Below are 19,085 nucleotides of genomic sequence, written 5' to 3'. Positions count from 1 at the left end.
GCTGGAGTGCAAAAGACTAAACATAAGACAGAGGAATTTGTTACTTTTACCCTAGATAAGAAGAAATAAAAGGGAAAACGGAAAGAAAACAAGATAGTTCTTCATCCTCATTTTTTTGTGATTTTAAGGGCTGTCTTTAAGGTTTTATAAAGATCTCCAAGAGTGATGTACACCACGCAATGAAAAATACCTCCCCAAACTGGGCAAACCAATGACCTGTATATTTTTAAACCTAGCATGGGCCTGGCTTCTAACAGCAGGAAAACAAGCCTTGATTTTGAGATAGTCTTCTGTCAAATTCAACTGTCCACCAATTTAAAAAGACTAGATCTAACTCTCTGCAAGACATATGGCAATACATAAATCCACCTAAACATAAGACACAAACTCAGAAATTTAATTGGTTAGTGGCTCAGACAGTAAAGAATCTGTCTGCAATGCAGTAGACCCGGGTTCAATCCCTGAGTCAGGAAGATCTCCTGGAGAAGGGAATGGCAACCCACTCCAGTATTTTTGCCTGGGAAATGCCATGAACAGAGGAGCCTGGCAGGCTACAGTCTATGGGGTCCCAAAAGAGTCAGATATGACTGAGCAACTAACGCACTATCTTCCAATGTACTACTCTCTTTATTATATCACTCCCCAAAATGTACTTATCAGCTTACTGTACTTCTTGACTATCTTTCACCATCACTACCACCTCTATAATTTTAAATTTTAAAGGCTTTCAGGGCAGGAACTGGCAAAGACTCCCCCATAATAATTAACACCTAACACATAGTGCTCAGGTTATGTTAAATAAATGAATGTTTTTAACAATGTCAAGACCAAGACCCCCAGTGGCAAACCCAAACTAAAACCTCAAGTCAATAAGGTATTGAATGATTTTTATAGAAAACGACTTTCTGAAGTGGAAAAGCTAATGTGAAAGGGGCATAAATACCTGCTGGAACTTATATAAATCGTTATACTTTTCATGGAAGTCCAAGTTCAAAAGTTCCTTCTGAAGTCCTTCCAAGAAGTTTTGGCTTTGGATGAAGTTTGGGATCACACAGTGAAGAAAGGGGTCCATATCCATGACAATCGCTTCTGTTGGGAAGAAAGTGTTATCTGTGACTTTTCCTTCTTGTATTTTTGACTCATGAATAGCACAGCAGAGAGAATACAAAAGGGATGGTGATGAATTTTCAGAAACTTAGTACCTAAAGTCAAAGATTTGGAGGAAGAACTGTAAGTTCTTTTTCTTTTCTCTTCCCACTCAATACTACTTTTCAAAGGTATTGTGCTTAACAATGTTAGGCCTTAAGATGAATAGGTGATATCACTAAATTAAGACTCCTGCTCTTTTCGAGAGTTTTATAGTTCACTGATTACTTACTCAGCTGAATGCATTTTAGTCTTAATTCATTTCCCCCTAAACTTCAAATCAAAGTAGCAAATTAAAAAAAGAATAGCAATACTGGCTTGCAATTTTTTTCAATCCTTTTTCTTTCCCTAAGGTATTGCTAGAGGAAGTCACTATATATATAATATATATATATATATATATTTTTTTTAAATAGGGTCAGGTATAACCTCCTCTGGGACTTCCCTGCTGGCTCAGACAGTAAAGTGTCTGCCTACAATGTGGGAGACCCAGGTTCAATCCCTGGGTTGGGAAGATCTCCTGGAGAAGGAAATGGCAACCCACTCTTGCCTGGAAAAATCCCATGGACGGAGGAACTTGGTAGGCTACAGTCCATGGGGTTGCAAAGAGTCGGACACAACTGAGAGACTTCACTTTCACTTTTCACTTTATAACCTCCTCTAACTCCTTGAGTTTTATCTCAACGTTTTACCCACTAAGGCTGCTGGGAGAGATTATGTACCCCTCTAATAAAACTCACCGCCGCCACCACGCACCAGGTGCCAGGCACAGTAGAGCTTCATACTGTAAAGCTTACAGGTGTTATCTTGTTTAGTCTTTTCAACAGTTTTAAGGTAGACCGCATCACTATCTCTATCCCACACAGAAGGAAACTACAAAGTGCTTGGTGCACAGAGCTTAAACATGAAGCCATCACTTTATATGTGCATTCGGAACACCCAAGACTCAGCTCCTTAAAGCACTTAACCAATGAAACAAAAAACCTGACAAACTTTAGAAGCGAAAGTATGATGCATTAAGCAGAGTCCTTATCTTACAAGGTGATATTTGAAGCTGAGGATGAAATAATTTGAGGCAGGTTCCTTCCTCTGTTCAAACCATGTTATGAACAGCATGGGTCATGCTGTTGAACTATAGGCTGGCAAAACTGAGCAAGCCCATGTGCCTACTACCAGGCAGCTCTCAACAAATGTTCTGGCTATGCCATCACAGGACAAACAAGCATCACCTTCAGGCTTCAACAATATGTGAACTGTGAACTTCCAGATGTTCAAGCTGGTTTTAGAAAAGGCAGAGGAACCAGAGATTAAATTGCCAACATCCGCTGGATCATTGAAAAAGCAAGAGTGTTCCAGAAAAACATCTACTTCTGCTTTATTGACTATGCCAAAGCCTTTGACAGTGTGAATCACAACAAACTGTGGAAAATTCTTAAAGAGATGGGAATATCAGGGTACCTTCCCTGTCTCCTGAGAAATCTGTATGCAGGTCAAGAAGCAACAGTTAGAACTGGACACGGAACAACAGACCGATTCCAAATCGGGAAAGGAGTACGTCAAGGCTGTATATTGTCACCCAACTTATTTAACTTATATGTAGACTACATCATGCCAAATGCCGGGTTGGAAGAAGCACAAGCTGGAATCAACATTGCCAGGAGAAATATCAATAATCTCAGATACGGAGATGACACCACCCTTATGGGAGAAAGTGAAGAACTAAAGAACCTCTTGATGAAAGTGAAAAGAGGAGAGTGAAAAAGTTGGCTTAAAACTCAACATTCAGTAAACAAAGATCATGGCATCTGGTCCCATCACTTCATGGCAAATAGATGGAGAAACAATGGAAATAGTGAGAGATTTTATTTTCTGAGGCTCCAAAATCACTGCAGATGGTGACTGCAGCCATGAAATTAAAAGACGCTTGCTCTTTGGAAGGAAAGTTATGACCAACCTAGACAGCATATTAAAAAGCAGAGACATTACTTTGCCAACAAAGCTCTGGTCTAGCCAAAGCTATGGTTTTTCCAGTTGTCATGTATGGGTGTGAGAGTTGGACTAGAAAGAAAGCTGAGCGCCAAAGAATTGATACTTTTGAATTGTGGCGTTGGAGAAGACTCCTGAGAGTCCCTTCGACTGCAAGAAGATCCAACCAGTCCATCCTAAGGGAAATCAGTCCTGAATATTCATTGGACGGACTGATGCTGAAGCTGAAACTCCAATACTTTGCCACCTGATGCAAAGAACTGACTCATTGGAAAAGACCCTGATGCTGGGAAAGATTGAAGGCGGGAGGAGAAGGGCGACCGAGAATGAGATGGTTGGAGGGCATCACCAACTCGAGTGATGGACAGGAGTCTGAGTAAGCTCAGGGAGTTGGTGATGGACAGGGAAGCCCGGCGCGCTGCAGTCTATGGGGTCGCAAAGGGTCGGACACGACTGAGAGACTGAACTGATCTTTGTTTACACAGTAAGGAGCTGAACCCATTGCCCAACGACGCACAAACAGCGAAGAAGATGCTAACTCGCTAATCTCTAATTTCAGAATTTCCACCAACTTGCATGCCCTCTTACTTCATGAAACTTCCTGGCCTACATTTCTTCCTCTACTGGGTTTCTAAAGCCAAATGAACTTGGATTAAAAAGGGACAGCAGGCCAGGCAGGAGAGTCGGAGGCGGCCAAAGTCACGTTCTCTCCAAGAGCCTCCTGTACTGTAGTTTAGTTGCTCGACTGCCAGGACTTTTTCAGAGGCCCCCAACCCGGCGCTGCGCCTCCCTCATCACAGCGCCCGCTTACCGTGGCGGAATGGTGTCCTGCGACTCCAGGCCTCAGCCACTTGCTTTTTCAAAGTTTCCTCTGTGACAGCATCCGAAAACTTCGCCATCACCTCCTTCTTTCCTTTTTTCCCCGCCCGGTCAGAATCGGGCTCAGCAGGCCGCTTTCCGCTCATCTCTTCGCTAGCTACAAGACCTACGCCAGGCTGAAGTAGCAGCTCTTTTCTTAAAGAGACTATAATTCCCAGAATGCCTCCTTGCCCGTATTTCCCTACCGCTATCCAATAGAAAGCACCGAGGTAGAGGAAGGCGGAACCAATACCTGAATTACCAATGGGAGCTCCAGATATTGCCGTCATCCCAGCAGTGATTGGATCGTTGGGGATAGGAAACCGCCTTTCTACTTCCTGCCGCCAGAGGCTCCGGGTGCACTTCCGGCGTCCGTACGCCTTCTTCGGCGTTCTCTTGTTAATGGCTGGCGGCGGCTGCTGAGTGGGACGCAGATAACCGCTGCTCACACAGGGGAAGTCTCACTGCCTCCCGTTTTCCGCTCGCTGCTAGTGCCCGAGCTCGCCAGCATGTCCGTGGTGCCGCCCAATCGCTCGCAGACCGGCTGGCCCCGGGGAGTCACCCAGTTCGGCAACAAGTACATCCAGCAGACCAAGCCCCTCACCCTGGAGCGCACCATCAACCTGTAAGTGCGGCCTGGTCCTTGCGCGCGGTTCTGTCTGCATCCCCTTGGCCGTGAGCGCCCCTAATGGCGCGCCCTCGGCGGCCTCCCCTTCCTTACTCTCCAGCGCCACAGGTTAGAGCACTACTTGAGAGGGTTTTCCCTTTCCTGGAAAGATGGCTTGTTTCCATGCCCCTGCATTCATTGTAGGAAAACGCTTTGAACTCATTCTTTGCCCACGTCTGTGGAGATAACCAGCCGCAAACCGTGGTGTTTATCCTTTAACGGCGCGTATATGGCATTTTGTGTGTTTTTATTTGCTGTGAGTGGTATAACGTAGTATCGTTTTTGCCGTTTAGGCTTTGCTTTAATAGTAAGCTTTCGAGATCTAGCTATAACGCGCAGGCTTGTCTTTTCCTCTGTTGCTTTCTTGAGTTTCGGCTCCTGAATACATTTTATTCATCTGCTTAGGGCTGTCTGACTTCCCCCGTGTTCCGTTACATGTTCTCGCTGCCGCAGCGACAGCATCCGAGCAGCCAGGAGGCCCCAGCTTTGGGAAGGGGCTGGGGCTTTCAGACCTTGGAGATGGTAGTTCAGGCTCTAAGCCGTGTTTGACTCTTCGGCGTGCCAGGGACTGCAGACGTCCAGGCTCCTATCCATGGGATTTTCCACGCTATCATACTAGAGTGGATTGCCATTCCGTTCTCCAGAGGATCTTCCCGACCCTGGGATCGAACCCGCGTCTCTTGCCTGGCAGGCGGATTCTTGACCACTGAGCCACCTGGGAAGCCCTTTCAGTCCTTGGAGAGGACCAAAATGTAGCTCCAGAGAACCCCTTGTGGGCTGTATTTTACTTTTAACATCTTATTTTTTAAGCGCTTCGAGCCATTGCATTTCGAAGCCACTCTCAAAAGTAATCTGTGGCAGGAAATTGAAATTTGGGCTATGTCTTGCTAAAGAAATTATCAGTATGCTTTTTCTTAAAAAAAAAAAAAAAATCATTCCTGAGAGTTTGAGAGGCACCATGGTGCTGAGCTAATGGAGGAAAATGAGCAGTTTATGTTGGTCAGTATTTAAAGGATGCAAGGATTTACTGATTCTGGTGTTTTGGTAGGGCACATTAGGTGTTTCTCTACTTTATCTTCAAATAAATGAAATTTACTCAAAAGGGATTTGAATTGAAAAGATGGTTTTGCTTTATTTGACAGAACAGGTGATGGAAATTTAGGTAATAAAAATGTTGGGTTTATGAAATCTGGAACTAGTAGATGGTATACAAGTAATAGAAATTCCCTAGTGGTTCAGACACTAAAGTCCGCCTGCAGTGCGGGAGAACCAGTTTCAGTCCCTGGGTTGGGAAGATCCCCTGGAGAAGGATATGGCAAACCACTCCATTATTCTTGTCCAGAGAATCCCATGGACAGAGGACCTTGGCAGGCTATACAGTCCATGGGGTCGCCAAGAGTCAGACACAACAAAGCGAATTCACTTCACTTCATACAAGTAGTACTGTATATGTTAACGGATCACAGGTGGCACTAGCGATAGAGAATCCACCAGCCAGTGCAGAACAGGAGACACAGGTTTGATCCCTGGGTCATAAAGATCACCTGAAGGAGGAAATGGCAACTCCAGTGTTCTTGCCTTGACGTTCCCATGGACAGAGGAGCCTGTTGGGCTGTGGTCCATGGGGTGGCAAAGAGTTGGATATGACTGAACGACTAAGCATACACATACAAGTTAATATTTCTAGCTATTACACTAACTATAGCATTTTAATTTCATATCACACCTTAGAAAAATCCTCATAGTATTCCCGTGAAATGGAAAAGGCTAAATGTTTTTTTAAAAAAATGTGAAAGCACAGCTTCTTTATTACTTTCATTGGTTGTTAGTGCTCACAGTTTTACCTTGCTTTTAGCTTGATTATTCGATCGTTTTGCATCAGGCCATTATGTTGAACTAACTTGGTGAAAATGTTTTGTTTTTTGCTGCATTTAAGTTATGAGTTAATGGATTTGCAGTACTTTCCCTCTCCTATATGATCACAGTATTCAGAAGGAATTGTGTTGTGAATTCAGTTCACCTGGTTGAGTAATGGCCTAAATTGAAAATAAGTTCTCTTTCCTCCAGTGTATTTTATGAGGAAATACTGCCTGAATGCTTAGTTTGTAGCAGGCACTGGGATTAATGCTGGGTAGACAGTGGTGAGGAAGTCAGGTGTAGTCCCTGCTTCACAAAGCTCACAGTAGGATGGGAGTACTACAGGTGTGTCTGGGCTGCCACTGACTTCACAGCTGAACAGTCTTATATTTCATCTTAATGGCATCTCTTGATGTGAGAGCTGGGTTTGCAATAGAGATGTATTAGAGCTGTCTTTAATTCTAATTCAGGTGGTGAGAACTGAATGTTAATGTATATAAAGGCTTTTTGTTTTTAACTGCAGGGCACAAAGTGCTATGTGGGGTTGCTGCTACTCATGATGAAGATGTTAGATTTAGCATTGAGTCTACTGGGGAAGTCCTAAAATCTTTAGAGCACCTTGGAAATAGTTTATTTTAGTTGCTTTAGCGCTGCTTCACTTATGCCTGGAATTTGGCTTCTGGGATTAAAGTAATTTTTTTTTTTTACATTTTGGCAACCTTGATTTGTTTCTCCTTCTAAGAATAGCTTAGTGGATTAGTTGTGTAGTTGTTGACTTCTAACACAAGGTGTTTTGGTAGACAAGATATGTTGGGGACAGGCAAGTGTAGCCAAAGCATTCTTACCCAAAGGCTTATAATCAAAGGCTGCTTTCTGTAAGTCTTATGATCAAAGGGTTACAAGGTGGTACCTGTGATGAAATAATAAATAAACTTATTTTTAAGGAAAAAATATTTACTAGGCAAGAAGAAAACTTTTCAATATGTTATATTTTGAATTCTTGATAAGTAGAGAATGTTTATATTACATCTAGTCAGCAAAAGATTGAAATGACGAGAAAGGAAGAATAAAGATACTGAATAGAAGAAATGCTGGAGGCTCAACATCTTAGAAGGGAAAGAAAAGTTCATCTGAAGAAGAAAGGTACCAGAAAACTCTGACGATAGTTGACTGGGACAAATAGAAAATAACTGGGGAGATGGTGGAAAGTGGTGGCTCAGTTTGTAGAAAAAGACATCAGCCATTAGCACCCATGATTAATAGAATTTATGATTAGATTGGTAGAGGAGCCCAAGGGCACATTAGCCAGGTTGACAGTGTTAGCATCTAAAACCAGAGAATCGCATTACTCAGATAGCCACTCCTCTATGCGTATAAGAGCTTTAAGGATACTGTCATTTGTACTTGAGAGTTCAAGTAGGAAGTAGCAGCTTGAGCTAATGAAAGCTCTGGTTTGGGAGTCCAGAGAGCTAGAGTCTAATCTCTGCTGTCTTATTAACTAGTTGTTTAACTTTGTTCAAATTCTTTGTCTCTAAGTGCAATATATACACACTTTTTACCAAGGTTTCATGTGATTGGTGTCTGCGCTAGTAATTTATGGTCTACAGTTTTCAGATATCTGTCTTTGGATCGCAGGTACCCTCTTACCAATTACACTTTTGGTACAAAAGAGCCCCTCTATGAGAAGGACAGCTCTGTTGCAGCCAGATTTCAGCGCATGAGGGAAGAATTTGATAAAATTGGCATGAGGAGGACTGTAGAAGGGGTTTTGATTGTCCATGAGCACCGGCTACCCCATGTGTTACTGCTACAGCTGGGAACAACGTTCTTCAAATTGTAAGTGTCATTGGAAATGAACAACTTTTAATAAGATGGCTGTTTTATGCAGCTTTAAAATACAGCTTTCGCTCTTAATCATTTGTCTCAACAAACACGGCTGTTACTGGAGTCTTTTGGAAGAGAAAAATTCGAAAGCATTTTTTTCCTCCATTGCAGTGTTCATTTATTGTCTAAATAGAAATCTTCATTTTTCTGTGTATCATTGATGCTAATGATTGAGCTTGAGAGAAGCCCTATGAGACAAAACGAGTCCAAGTTCAATTTCTAGATGTCTTTGTAGCATTACTGAGAACAATTGATATTATTTCTTGCTTAGGATCAATAGTGTTTCCTATTCTTAAAATGCTTTACATTTTTATAGATGATTGTTTAGTTTTCTCAAGTTTATAAATCTCTCAGTATGTTTAGTCCACAACTCTTTGACTAGATCGTACCAAAAAGAGTGTTCTCAAAGAGTTTGGAATTTTTTTTAAAAATACGCATTCTTCAGATCTAGAGAATGTGGGTCCACTGCTCTCTGGGCATTTCTAGACTCCATTACCACTAGATAACTTCCAGAGAGAAAAAATTGGGATGTACTGGTTTCCAGCAACTATGTGATGTTTATGTTGTGGTACATATTTTGTTTAAGACTAGGGTTTATGTACTGTGAATGTTGTGAATGAACATGCATTCAGTTTTCTGGCACATTCTTCCCCCTCCATTTGACGTTTGTTTGCTTTAATTGCCTTATGTGACACCGAAATGTGTTACGAAGCTACTTGATAGAAATAGTAATTATTGTGTTTTTCCTGTTAACCAAATTTGTTAATACAAGTTGAAAGCTGAAATTTTAACCTTTATACAGACCTGGTGGTGAGCTTAATCCAGGAGAAGATGAAGTTGAAGGACTAAAACGCTTAATGACAGAGGTATTTTTCTGTTTAACCACTTTGATAATTTCATTAATGCTCATCTAAATACCATCAACTTAATGCATAGTCAGATTTTTTTATGCCTTGAAAAGGATGAGTTTATCTTAAATATTTAGTTTTCTGTAAATAACACATAAATCTTAAAGTGTTAGTACAATGTTTATTTTCTGTAAGTTGAACTTATACTTTGTCATAGCATTATTTTCCATTGAAATAGTTGATGTAGCAATAATGGTTAATAAAACAGTATTTACTGAGTATTGATTGTTAAGCAGTGTTCTAAGTGCTTTACATGCATAATTTGTTTAAACATCATAACAGCATTAGGAAGTGGGTGCCATTAATCCTGTTTTACTGCTAAATTAGGGCACAGAGAGTGCAAGTAGCTTCCTTAATGTTTTACAGCTAGTGTGTGGTGAAGCTGGAGATTTGAATGCAGGCAATTTTATTCCAGAGTAGGTGTCGGAATTTTGACAGGACAGTAATTCCTGTTACATACCTATTTTCATTTTTGCACATGTCTTTTAGGCTTTGCCCAGGTTGTACTACTTTTAGAAGCTGTTCTAATCTCTTGTCTGTAAAGATGTGAGGCCAGATGCATATAGATGCTGGAGGTTTTTGAGATTGTAGGCTGTTTCATTAATAAATAGTTTTCTTTCTTAGCATGCAACCCCCCTTAGTTACAAAACTAATACATATTCTCTGCAAAATCCTTGGCAAATACAGAATAGAGACAAAACTAAAACCTGTATTTCTTTCACTTTGACTTGTCTTTTTAGTATTTCTAAAATGCATTGTTACTCTTAAATATTGTGCTGTGTTTGAACTTTGATTTATATACGGTAGATTGGACCTACCTGCTTACCTCAGCTTTTTCTTATAACTCCACCAAAAAACATTAAAGGGGTTTTAGAAAGATAAAAGTCCACTAGGTTGATGGAGTGTAAAATGAGACAGTAACAAGGAAAAAGTGTTTGAAGGTAGAAGGCAGATGAGCGAATCATAATTGACTTAGTTAAAACCTCAGCCTGCCAGAAGACTAGTCAAGGACCCAGCACTCTAGAACATCAGAAAAGCTTAGGAATTGGGGGTGCCTGTGGAAGAGGGGGTGTGCATGGACTGAAAGCTGAATTGACGGGCAGTCTGCATGAGATTATTGATGTACCTAGATCATCTTCCCTACTTTACATTTAGGCAAAGACTGGCTGCTGGTTAATTCTTGGTAGAGGTTGAATTGGAAAACATTAAGCAGTGGACAAGTTAAGGAGGTGGGAGAGTAAGTGAGGTTACGTCCTACATAGTGAGACTTCTGCTCGGCTGATAGTGTTAACAGCTAGTTTTACACACCCCAGGCTGAAGATTAGAGGGTGTTGTTTTTTTTTTTTTCCTGGAGAAAATGGAGAGTTCCAAAAAATACTTTGATTGTAGATAATATTTGGGAATCTCCCCAAAGAACTAGAGTAGCCTTGTCACTTATGTACACAGAGTTGTCAGTTAAGCAGCTTATTTTGCCCTTAATTGCGAGCAGGTAACCAGTATCACTGGGCTTTTGGGGAAAACGGTCTAAACAGGAAACAGCAAAAGAAGCAAAGGGAACTTAGCAGAAAGAGAAAATTCAGTTATCAGCGGAATTATAGTTAATATTATTGATGTGATAAAAGGAGATACTGTATCTGTAGAACAGTGTGCCTGTTCTACACAGTAACAGCAACAGCAGAAAAGACCATATAACCAACAAAAAAGGACTCATGAGTAATTTTTTTACAAGGCAGAATTAAAAATTGAGTAGCGAGTTAAAAAATTGAGTTGAAATATACCAGAAATTAGAACAAAAAGAACATAGGTAAGAGAAAAGGATCAGTATAAACTGTACAAACAACAGGGACCTACTGCATAGCACAGAAAGCTGTATTCAGTATCTTGTAATAACCTATAATGGAAAAGGACTGAAAAAGGATTTATATGTATAGCTGAATTGGGTTGCTGCACACCTGAAACATTGTTAAGCAACTATAATTCAATTAAAAATTAAAATCTAACCTGGATAAATAAAACAGAGGAAAAGGAATTAGCAAGCAATAATTCAAGAAAGTTTCCCAAACCTAGTCATCAGTTTTTGGATTGAAAAGACCTACTGGCCTTCTCTTTTGAAAAAGGGTCAAGAGAAAAATCCTGAAAGTTTCCAAAGTTGGGGAGAAGGAATGGGTAGACCTGGGTTAAATACAGAAACATCAAAGTCAGAAATGGCATCAGCCTCCCAGAAACAATACCAGAAGCTAAGTCATCATGGAGCATACCTTCATAAATCTGAAAGTACATAGTTTCCATCTGAGACTTTTTTATCTAATCAAACTATAAGTCAAGTGTGCAGATAAAGTTATTTCCAGCCCGGCAGAGTTTCTAAAAAGGTGATGTGTTTTGTACCTTTTTTTAGGAAGCTAGTGGAGGATATTCACCACCAAAATGAAAGAATGAACAAAGAAAGAAGGGGCAGCGTTAAGAATATAGAGAGGACTAATAACGCAGGAGAGTACAAGGGAAGCCCTAGAACTCCATCTGTGAATCGGGGCTGAGAGCAACTACAGATTGAAGCAGGATGATAGAAAAATGTCTCTTAGAAAAATAGAATAATATTTGATAGACTAATGTTTGAATTGAGAAGAAATTTAAGTTCTTGTGGAGAATGTGGGGAATGAATTAGTGATAGTGAATGAAATGAGTTATTATCTCTGAAGGAAAGGATAGTTGTTCAAGTAGGGATGTGTAATTATAGTTTAATAAATGCTCTGCTGATTCACCAAGTCATATTAAATACTGACTATTGATTTAAATACTGACAATGGGAGCATGGTAGAAGAGAAAGTATGAGTGGGGAATATGATTTTAAGATCTAAAGCCTTGTTCCACAGTAGAGGGTGTTAAATTTTTTAAAAGATTTTTAAAAATGAAAAGCAATCAAGGAATGATCATAAAAGAATGTTAAAAATGTAACTATTAGAAAGTACAGTAGAAAACTTGACAAATACTACCTCAGCCAGTAGTATCAAGGTTAATATCAAAATCATGTTAATAGAATGTACCCTTGCAATGATGTGATGAGAATGAAACTTTACCTCTGTGATTTTCCTTCCCCAATTACCTGAAATCTTAGTCTAATAGAAGGACATTCTATAATATAAAATACCTAACTCCTACTCCTCGAAACTGTGAAGGTTATCAAAAATAAGGAAAGTTTGAGAAACTGTCAGTCTTAGAGAAGCCTGAGGAGAAATGCAAATATAATGTAATATCCTGGGTGGGATTCTGGAACTGAAAAAAAGACGTTAGGTAAAAATGAAGGTTATCTGATGAAAATATGGACTTCAGTTAACAATAAGGTTATTGGTGTTGGTTCCTTGGTTGTGACAAACACTATCTTAATGTAACATGTTAATAGTAGGGAAAACTGGCTGTGGGATATTTGGGAAGTCTCTTCAATTTGTAGATGCTCTCAGCTCTGATTCACAGCTGGAGTTCTAGAGCTTCCCTAGTTCTAGGCTTCAACTTTTCTGTAAACCTGAAACTGAGATAAACAGTTTATTTAAAAACAAGAAGAATGTTTTTTTAAAAATGGAGGCAAATATCAGAGGGGAAAACGGCTAAGAGTTGAAAGTTGTAGCCAGTGGGAATGGTAAAGTGGGACAGTTAACTGCTCTTTCTCATCATGAACTTTGTAAAACCATTTTTGGCTAATTAAAATATGTAGAGCATAGCTCTGATTAAGTTAAATTAATCTTATGATATACAGATTTATAGAAAGGAAAACTGAATTTTGCATACTTATTTCTGTAGCTTGGTTAGGTGGGTGATTTACAAAAGCTGTAGTTGATTCTAGAAAACTGATGTGTGCCGTTGGCTGATATAGGTAATTAATCTTTGGTTTTCAGTGCCAAGACACAGAACAGCTGGGTTGGTCCTCCATCATTATGTTGTTGCTAGCTTGCCAGTTTGGAACGAATAGTTTATGTCTTGGGCAGAATGACACAGATAAATTATAGAAAGGAAATTTATATGGGGGGCATATTAGCTATTTGTCTCTATTAGGAGTGTTGTGAAAAATACCTTCTTCACTGAAGAAGGATATTCATTGGTATGTATATTTAGTTTACCGGCTCTGTCATTTCTTTTTGACAGATATTGGGTCGTCAAGATGGAGTCCTGCAGGACTGGGTCATCGATGACTGCATTGGCAACTGGTGGAGACCAAATTTTGAACCTCCTCAGGTCAGTGTTCAGTTATATTTGCTGGGCATTTGGGGAAATAGGAAACTGATTTAATTCTAGCCATTTAGAAAGTTCGTAATATAATTTGACTTGAAATTTCCTTTTTTGTCTTATTAATTTAAATTAAAAAATAAAAGTCAAGCATTTTTTCTTTTAAAGGAAAATTTCAAATATATACAGAAATAGCATAGTAAAAGTGAACAAATCCCATTAGCTGTCACTCACCCCCACCAATTAGCTCATGGTCATACTTTAGCAATCCTATTCCTTTTGACTGCTCCGTCCCTGCTGTCCACACTTTTGCTGTTTTGAAGCACGCTATTCTCACTGGATCTCTGATGGCCAGTGTGCATGGTTTTCATGATCATGTAAGGTACCCCAAAGCCTGGGCTAGCTAGCCGTCTTGATTCATTAATCCCTAGGGATGGCTCTGGTATGGAATTACTGTAGTCGGAGGACTGTTTAGGTTCTGTTGGGATGGCACAGTGGGAAGTAGGCTTTTCTAATTAGGTAAGAGTTAGATAGATTCCTTAAATCCTGGCTTCATTGCTTAGCTGTATCATTATGGGAAGGATACTTCAGTCTCTTTGCACAAGTTTCTTACAGAAATGGGGGTGCTGATACCTCCTTTTGGCAGCCTCTGTTTTTATCTTCCTATCCCGTTATGCCTGTTTTTAGCACTTTTTTAAAAATTCCCCTGCCCTCAAATACTTCAGAAAGGAAAGTAGGCTTCTCTGAATGCATTATGGGGGGATGTAGGAGAAGTTTCATTATGTGTGCACAGGAGAAGAAAAAGAAATCTTTATCTTAGACTTTTAGAATTCTCTGTGTAAAATTCTTCTTTCTCAGATAGCAACCCTCCCTCTGTAATTCTCTTCTTCCTTTACATTCTTCAAAATGTTTTCTCCATTTTCACAAACAATTTGACTTTGTTCAGTTGACAGAGACCACTCATCCAGTGTTCCTGCAGCATTGTCCCATGTTGGGGGTGTGGTGGTTGTGGGGAAAAATTTGCTGTCGAGCACCTCATTGTATTTAAACTTTTTATTTAGTAAACATGGTGTACATCAGGATTCTAGCAAATTTAACTTTGTAATGATAAGTTTTTAAAAGAACTTTTATTATAAATATGTAAAATTTCATTGTGTTTAAACTTGTCAACCTGTAGTTGTTTCTGTGACTGAATCATTTACTGCTTGATATTTTATATTTATTAAAGCTTGTATTTATTAGTTCATCCGTTAGGTACCAGATCTATTAGGTAAAGGGAAAACTAGAAAGGATTCTTCTTCAGGCAGTTTACACTGTATTGGGGGATAAACACATAAGAAATAGATGAAGTCATGGTGTACATGTTAAAATTCTGTTGGGGTTATAAAGAAGTTGGTCTTCAGGCCTGATACTTGAGCTTAAAGTCTGAAATGGGAAAAGTTGGTCAGTGGAGGCATGGGAGGTGTCAGGGATGTCTTGGCAACTACAAATTATTCTCTTTGTTATTTTAGTACCCATATATTCCTGCACATATTACAAAACCTAAGGAACATAAGAAGTTGTTTCTGGTTCAGCTTCAAGAGAAAGGTAAGTTACTTTGTTTTGAAGGCAGCCATCTAAAAACTTCTGTAGTGTAATTTCAAGGGTACCTCTATTTGTGTTTTTCCTCAAGTTACTTGAATTTGGGGATTTATCATAAAACTAAAAGCACATACCATTTTTATCCAGAATTACCTAGTTTTTCTTGCATATACCAGTTATGTTACAGGGGAAGAGTAAGTAACTAGAGCCAAAAATATCAGATTATAGTATTTTTAATAACTGTTCAACTGCTGGTATTGATTTTCACATTGTGGTAAACTGAAAATTTTAGGAGACAGATGAATTGAATTTTTTTAATGGAATCTTTAGCTCTGTTGTGCACATTAACAACTAATTACTCTGGTTTTTGATACTTTTAAAATGGAATTCAAAATAAATTAGAAGATCAAAGGTCTCCTCCTCCTTCTCCCAGAGCCAGCACTCATAGGATGCTCTTGGTTGTTAACAGCATGGATTTCTTTAGAGTCCATTTCAAAGCTTTGACTGACCTTTGCTTGAAAGACCACCAGAATGTGTTAATGAGATTTTTTTTTTTTCCTCAGAAATTTCTCAAATGTAAAATTGATGATTACTAGTGAAGTAGAAGCAGTGATTATCTAAGAAAGTATAGAAAACAAATACTGTTTTTATTTTAGCTGATGAACACTGTTTTTGTTTTAGCCTTGTTTGCAGTCCCTAAAAATTACAAGCTGGTAGCTGCACCACTATTTGAACTGTATGACAATGCACCTGGATATGGACCCATCATTTCTAGCCTCCCCCAGCTTTTGAGCAGGTATGGAAAGTTGGGCTTTTTGTGTTTGCTTCATCTAAACTGCTGGATTAAAAAAAATTCAAGCCACTTGAGGGATAGTTCATAAATTTTGGTCTTCAAGGAAACTAAGACAGTAGATGGATCCCTAGGTCTTGTGTAGATTAAGCCAAAGATGACTGTGTCCTCAGACCTTAAGTTGCAGCATGACATTCTGGTATTTGTGCATCTGTTCTTCTCCACATCTGCTATTTTCCACAGGTAAGTTTGAAATCTTCATTCAAAGAAGAGATGGTAAAATCATAGTTGACAATATATAATAAATATGATGGGAGTTATGTATATAAAACTGTGGAGAATTGAATCTCTTGTAATGAGTATTCTCATTACTCACTGGGAAATCTATTCAGGTCCAAGTTGGGGCATGTAGGATTAAGTCCTGAATTTTTACATGGAGTTTAATTTTTTTTTTAAGGCAGATGGAGTGATGAGAAATGTGTGTTGTTTTGTTTTTTCAACTGACTTGTACTGGTTGAGGTCCTTGTCAATAACAGATAGGACTCATAGAATAACATAATGGTTAATAATGTGGACTCTACAGTCAGTGTGTGGATTTGAATTCCACCTTCTTTGCTTCCTGGCAGTGTGGTCTGACAAATTATTATACCTATTTCTTCACCTGTAGAGGGGGATGGTAGACCCAGCTTCATAGATTTATGAGGACTAAGTGAAATAACATGTAATAAAGTGCTTAGAATAATGCCAGCTAAGTGTTTAACAAATGTTACTTTAAAAACAATTCAGTTGTGTTCTTGGCCTTCTGTGAAAGTGTGTTTACTGTGAAATTGGTCTTTCTGTTCTGGCTCAGAAGTCAGACTTCCTCTTTTGTTCCTCTGCTTTGGTCTGTTGATGGGTTACACGCCGAAGTATGGGATGTGAAAAAAGAGTCATGTTATTCATTTATTTAAACACAGTCAAGTAACAGTAATTGGGCTGGGTGGTCAGAATACAAGGAGGTATAAATGTCTGCTTCCCTCAAGGAAAGTGGATGATCAAACTTACACTATTAGAATTTTTAAAAATTATAAGTATTGAGCAGCATTGAACGTAAGATGTGACAAGTGGAAGAAAAGGGTGTCTATGTAGAAAATGCCCAAAATATCAAGGGAGAGTTTAAATGTCCAGATAAATTTATCTAAGGTAGGAAAAATGTAAATAATATTGTTTTTAATAAAGATATTGTTCTTTTTAAAATTAGGTTCAATTTTATATACAACTGAGTTGCTGCAGAGCAGAGAAGTGAGAGAAGCCGTCTCTGTGAGCACAGCTACGCGCAGTGGAGAGTAAATGTCCCTGAAGTTTGTTTGGTGTTCTCTCTTTCCCAGTCCTGAAATCACCTCCTGCTTTCTATTGTCTGAATAGTAAAGTTAATATGAAAAGCTAGATTGTGCTGAAAACAAATGTGATATTGTTTAGTTTACTTTTGGTTCTACACAAATATTTTTTGTACAACATTAAAGAAAGTGGACTTCTTTCTATGTTTTTTGTTTTGTTTTTTAGTTTCACATTAAACTTGTAAAATTCATACAGCCAAGGATTCCTTTTCCCCAACTAGGCAGGTGAATGTTAAGATATAATGGCAGATTAAGGTCAGTCAAGCCTGTGGGACTCTTCACTCTGATACCATTCTTGGGGATATACTTCCAAGACCATGTTGTAGATTTTTGTGATGAGGATTGTCTGTTACTTTGGGGAACTACATTTGCTTGATTGAATCCAAGGTGCAACTGCTATACCAATTTTACACTCTTTATGAGTTATATCACAGCAGAACTCCAAGTATATTACTGATGAGTACATTTTATACCAGCATAGCTAGACCTTATTTCACAAGCAACAGACATTAGCCATACAGGAAACTGTTAAAATTGACTGGGTCGGGGAAAGTCGTGGGAATTGGTATAAAAAGAGGTCCAGGGCTCAATTAACCACCCCCCCCCCCCATAATGGAAGTATTTATTATCTGTGCTCTTGTGAAATTATGTGTCTTAGTTATTTTTATGGCTGTGGTGAAATGGTGATCTGTGAAGGAAGTTTCTAAAAGTGGGTCTGTTAGGTTTTGAACTCTTGGATTATAAAGTTTGTTATTTCAATTAACGTGGAGTTACAGCCAACGAGATGAAAGTTTGGTTTTAAAAAGTGACATAAAGCCTTTTCAAAAATATTTTGGAATAATCAGAATTAGATTTTGTCAGTCTAAGAGAAAAATACCAAATTTAAGAATCCTAAAAGCGCAGTTAAATTAGGATCAAATTTGAGGGAATAAAAAAAATTCTTAAGGCATAAGAATTGGCCTTGTTATTGTTTAATAGTATATTGTGTATGCCTTATTATAAATGGTTGATTGTAGATTTAATGTAAAGGAAGTCTTATAAGATGCAGCTATTAAAATAGATTGCTAGTTATGTTTTTCATAGATAGAAATGAACTTTTGATTAGTTGTACATCTTTATGGTACTGATGACAGAGCTATTCTCCTAAATGTTGGGTGATGTGAAAGATACATCATATATTCTTCCTATTTAGGCTTGAGAAAATCAGACCAAGAGCAGCTGAGCAATTTTAAACATTCAACTTTATTTAGGTGAGGTCCTAAGAAACCTTCACACAGTTGTGAATCTAATAGTGTGAATCTAACTGTGCCTACTGATAGGTGAGCACCTGTCTCCAGGACCAAAAATAACCAGGGATCTCCTTTGAAAGAGCCCCTGTCTCCATGGATAGTCCCCCTCCTTTAAGTGTAACAGTTCTGCCATTCTGCTTCACATTCACATGTTTCTAACTAACTAATTTTACTGTTGAGCTCACTGATGCATCCTACAAGATTGGGGAAGGCAGAGATGGACATGGCCCGATCTCCAGCCTACCTTCCATAATTGTTTCTGGCCTCCAATTGAAAAGCTACAGTGACCACTTTTCAGGTGTGTTAGCTCATGCCCTTTGGGGAAAGTGGAGAGAGACACATTTTTTCGTGGTGTGATGGGAAGTGTTGTCAGTAAGGAGTGTTAGAGTTGAAATGTCATCCAGTTCGAGGCCACTCATGTTCTTCTGTAACTCAAGCTTTGACCTAGGAATCCTTTCTTGATCATTACTTCCAATAGTATAAGTGCTTGATTGATCATACCTTGGAGCTTACGTGAAAAAAATAGTA

General features: G+C 38.9%; 2 protein-coding genes across 3 annotated transcripts in view; one reads left to right on the top strand and one right to left on the bottom strand.

Annotated features, from left to right (window-relative positions):
• The window catches only part of OGFOD1 (2-oxoglutarate and iron dependent oxygenase domain containing 1), a 32,260-nt gene extending 28,088 nt beyond the window's left edge, over positions 1-4,172 (bottom strand). The window contains exons 1-2 of one of the 2 annotated variants that reach the window (XM_020892753.2): positions 3,944-4,172; positions 944-1,089 (exon numbers count right to left, since the gene is read on the bottom strand). In XM_020892753.2, coding sequence (XP_020748412.2) covers positions 944-1,089; positions 3,944-4,097 — 300 coding nt within the window. In that variant the 5' untranslated portion in view covers positions 4,098-4,172. Of the gene's footprint in view, positions 1-943; positions 1,090-3,943 lie in introns of those variants that run through there. The other variant, XM_070451287.1, reaches the window with a different exon arrangement.
• A 185-nt stretch (positions 4,173-4,357) lies between these two features.
• NUDT21 (nudix hydrolase 21) lies at positions 4,358-17,410 on the top strand. The gene is made up of 7 exons (XM_020892755.2): positions 4,358-4,615; positions 8,150-8,350; positions 9,201-9,264; positions 13,441-13,530; positions 15,033-15,108; positions 15,784-15,898; positions 17,133-17,410. The coding sequence occupies exons 1-7, from the start codon at positions 4,500-4,502 to the stop codon at positions 17,152-17,154; spliced, it is 684 nt and encodes a 227-aa protein (XP_020748414.1). The 5' UTR covers positions 4,358-4,499; the 3' UTR covers positions 17,155-17,410.
• Positions 17,411-19,085: the final 1,675 nt, after the last annotated feature.

This window comes from Odocoileus virginianus, chromosome 20 (assembly GCF_023699985.2).
Source record: "Odocoileus virginianus isolate 20LAN1187 ecotype Illinois chromosome 20, Ovbor_1.2, whole genome shotgun sequence".
Taxonomy (NCBI): Eukaryota; Metazoa; Chordata; class Mammalia; order Artiodactyla; family Cervidae; genus Odocoileus; species Odocoileus virginianus.
The sequence above is the reverse complement of the archived record's forward strand: the minus strand, read 5'-3'. Positions and strand labels throughout refer to the sequence as shown.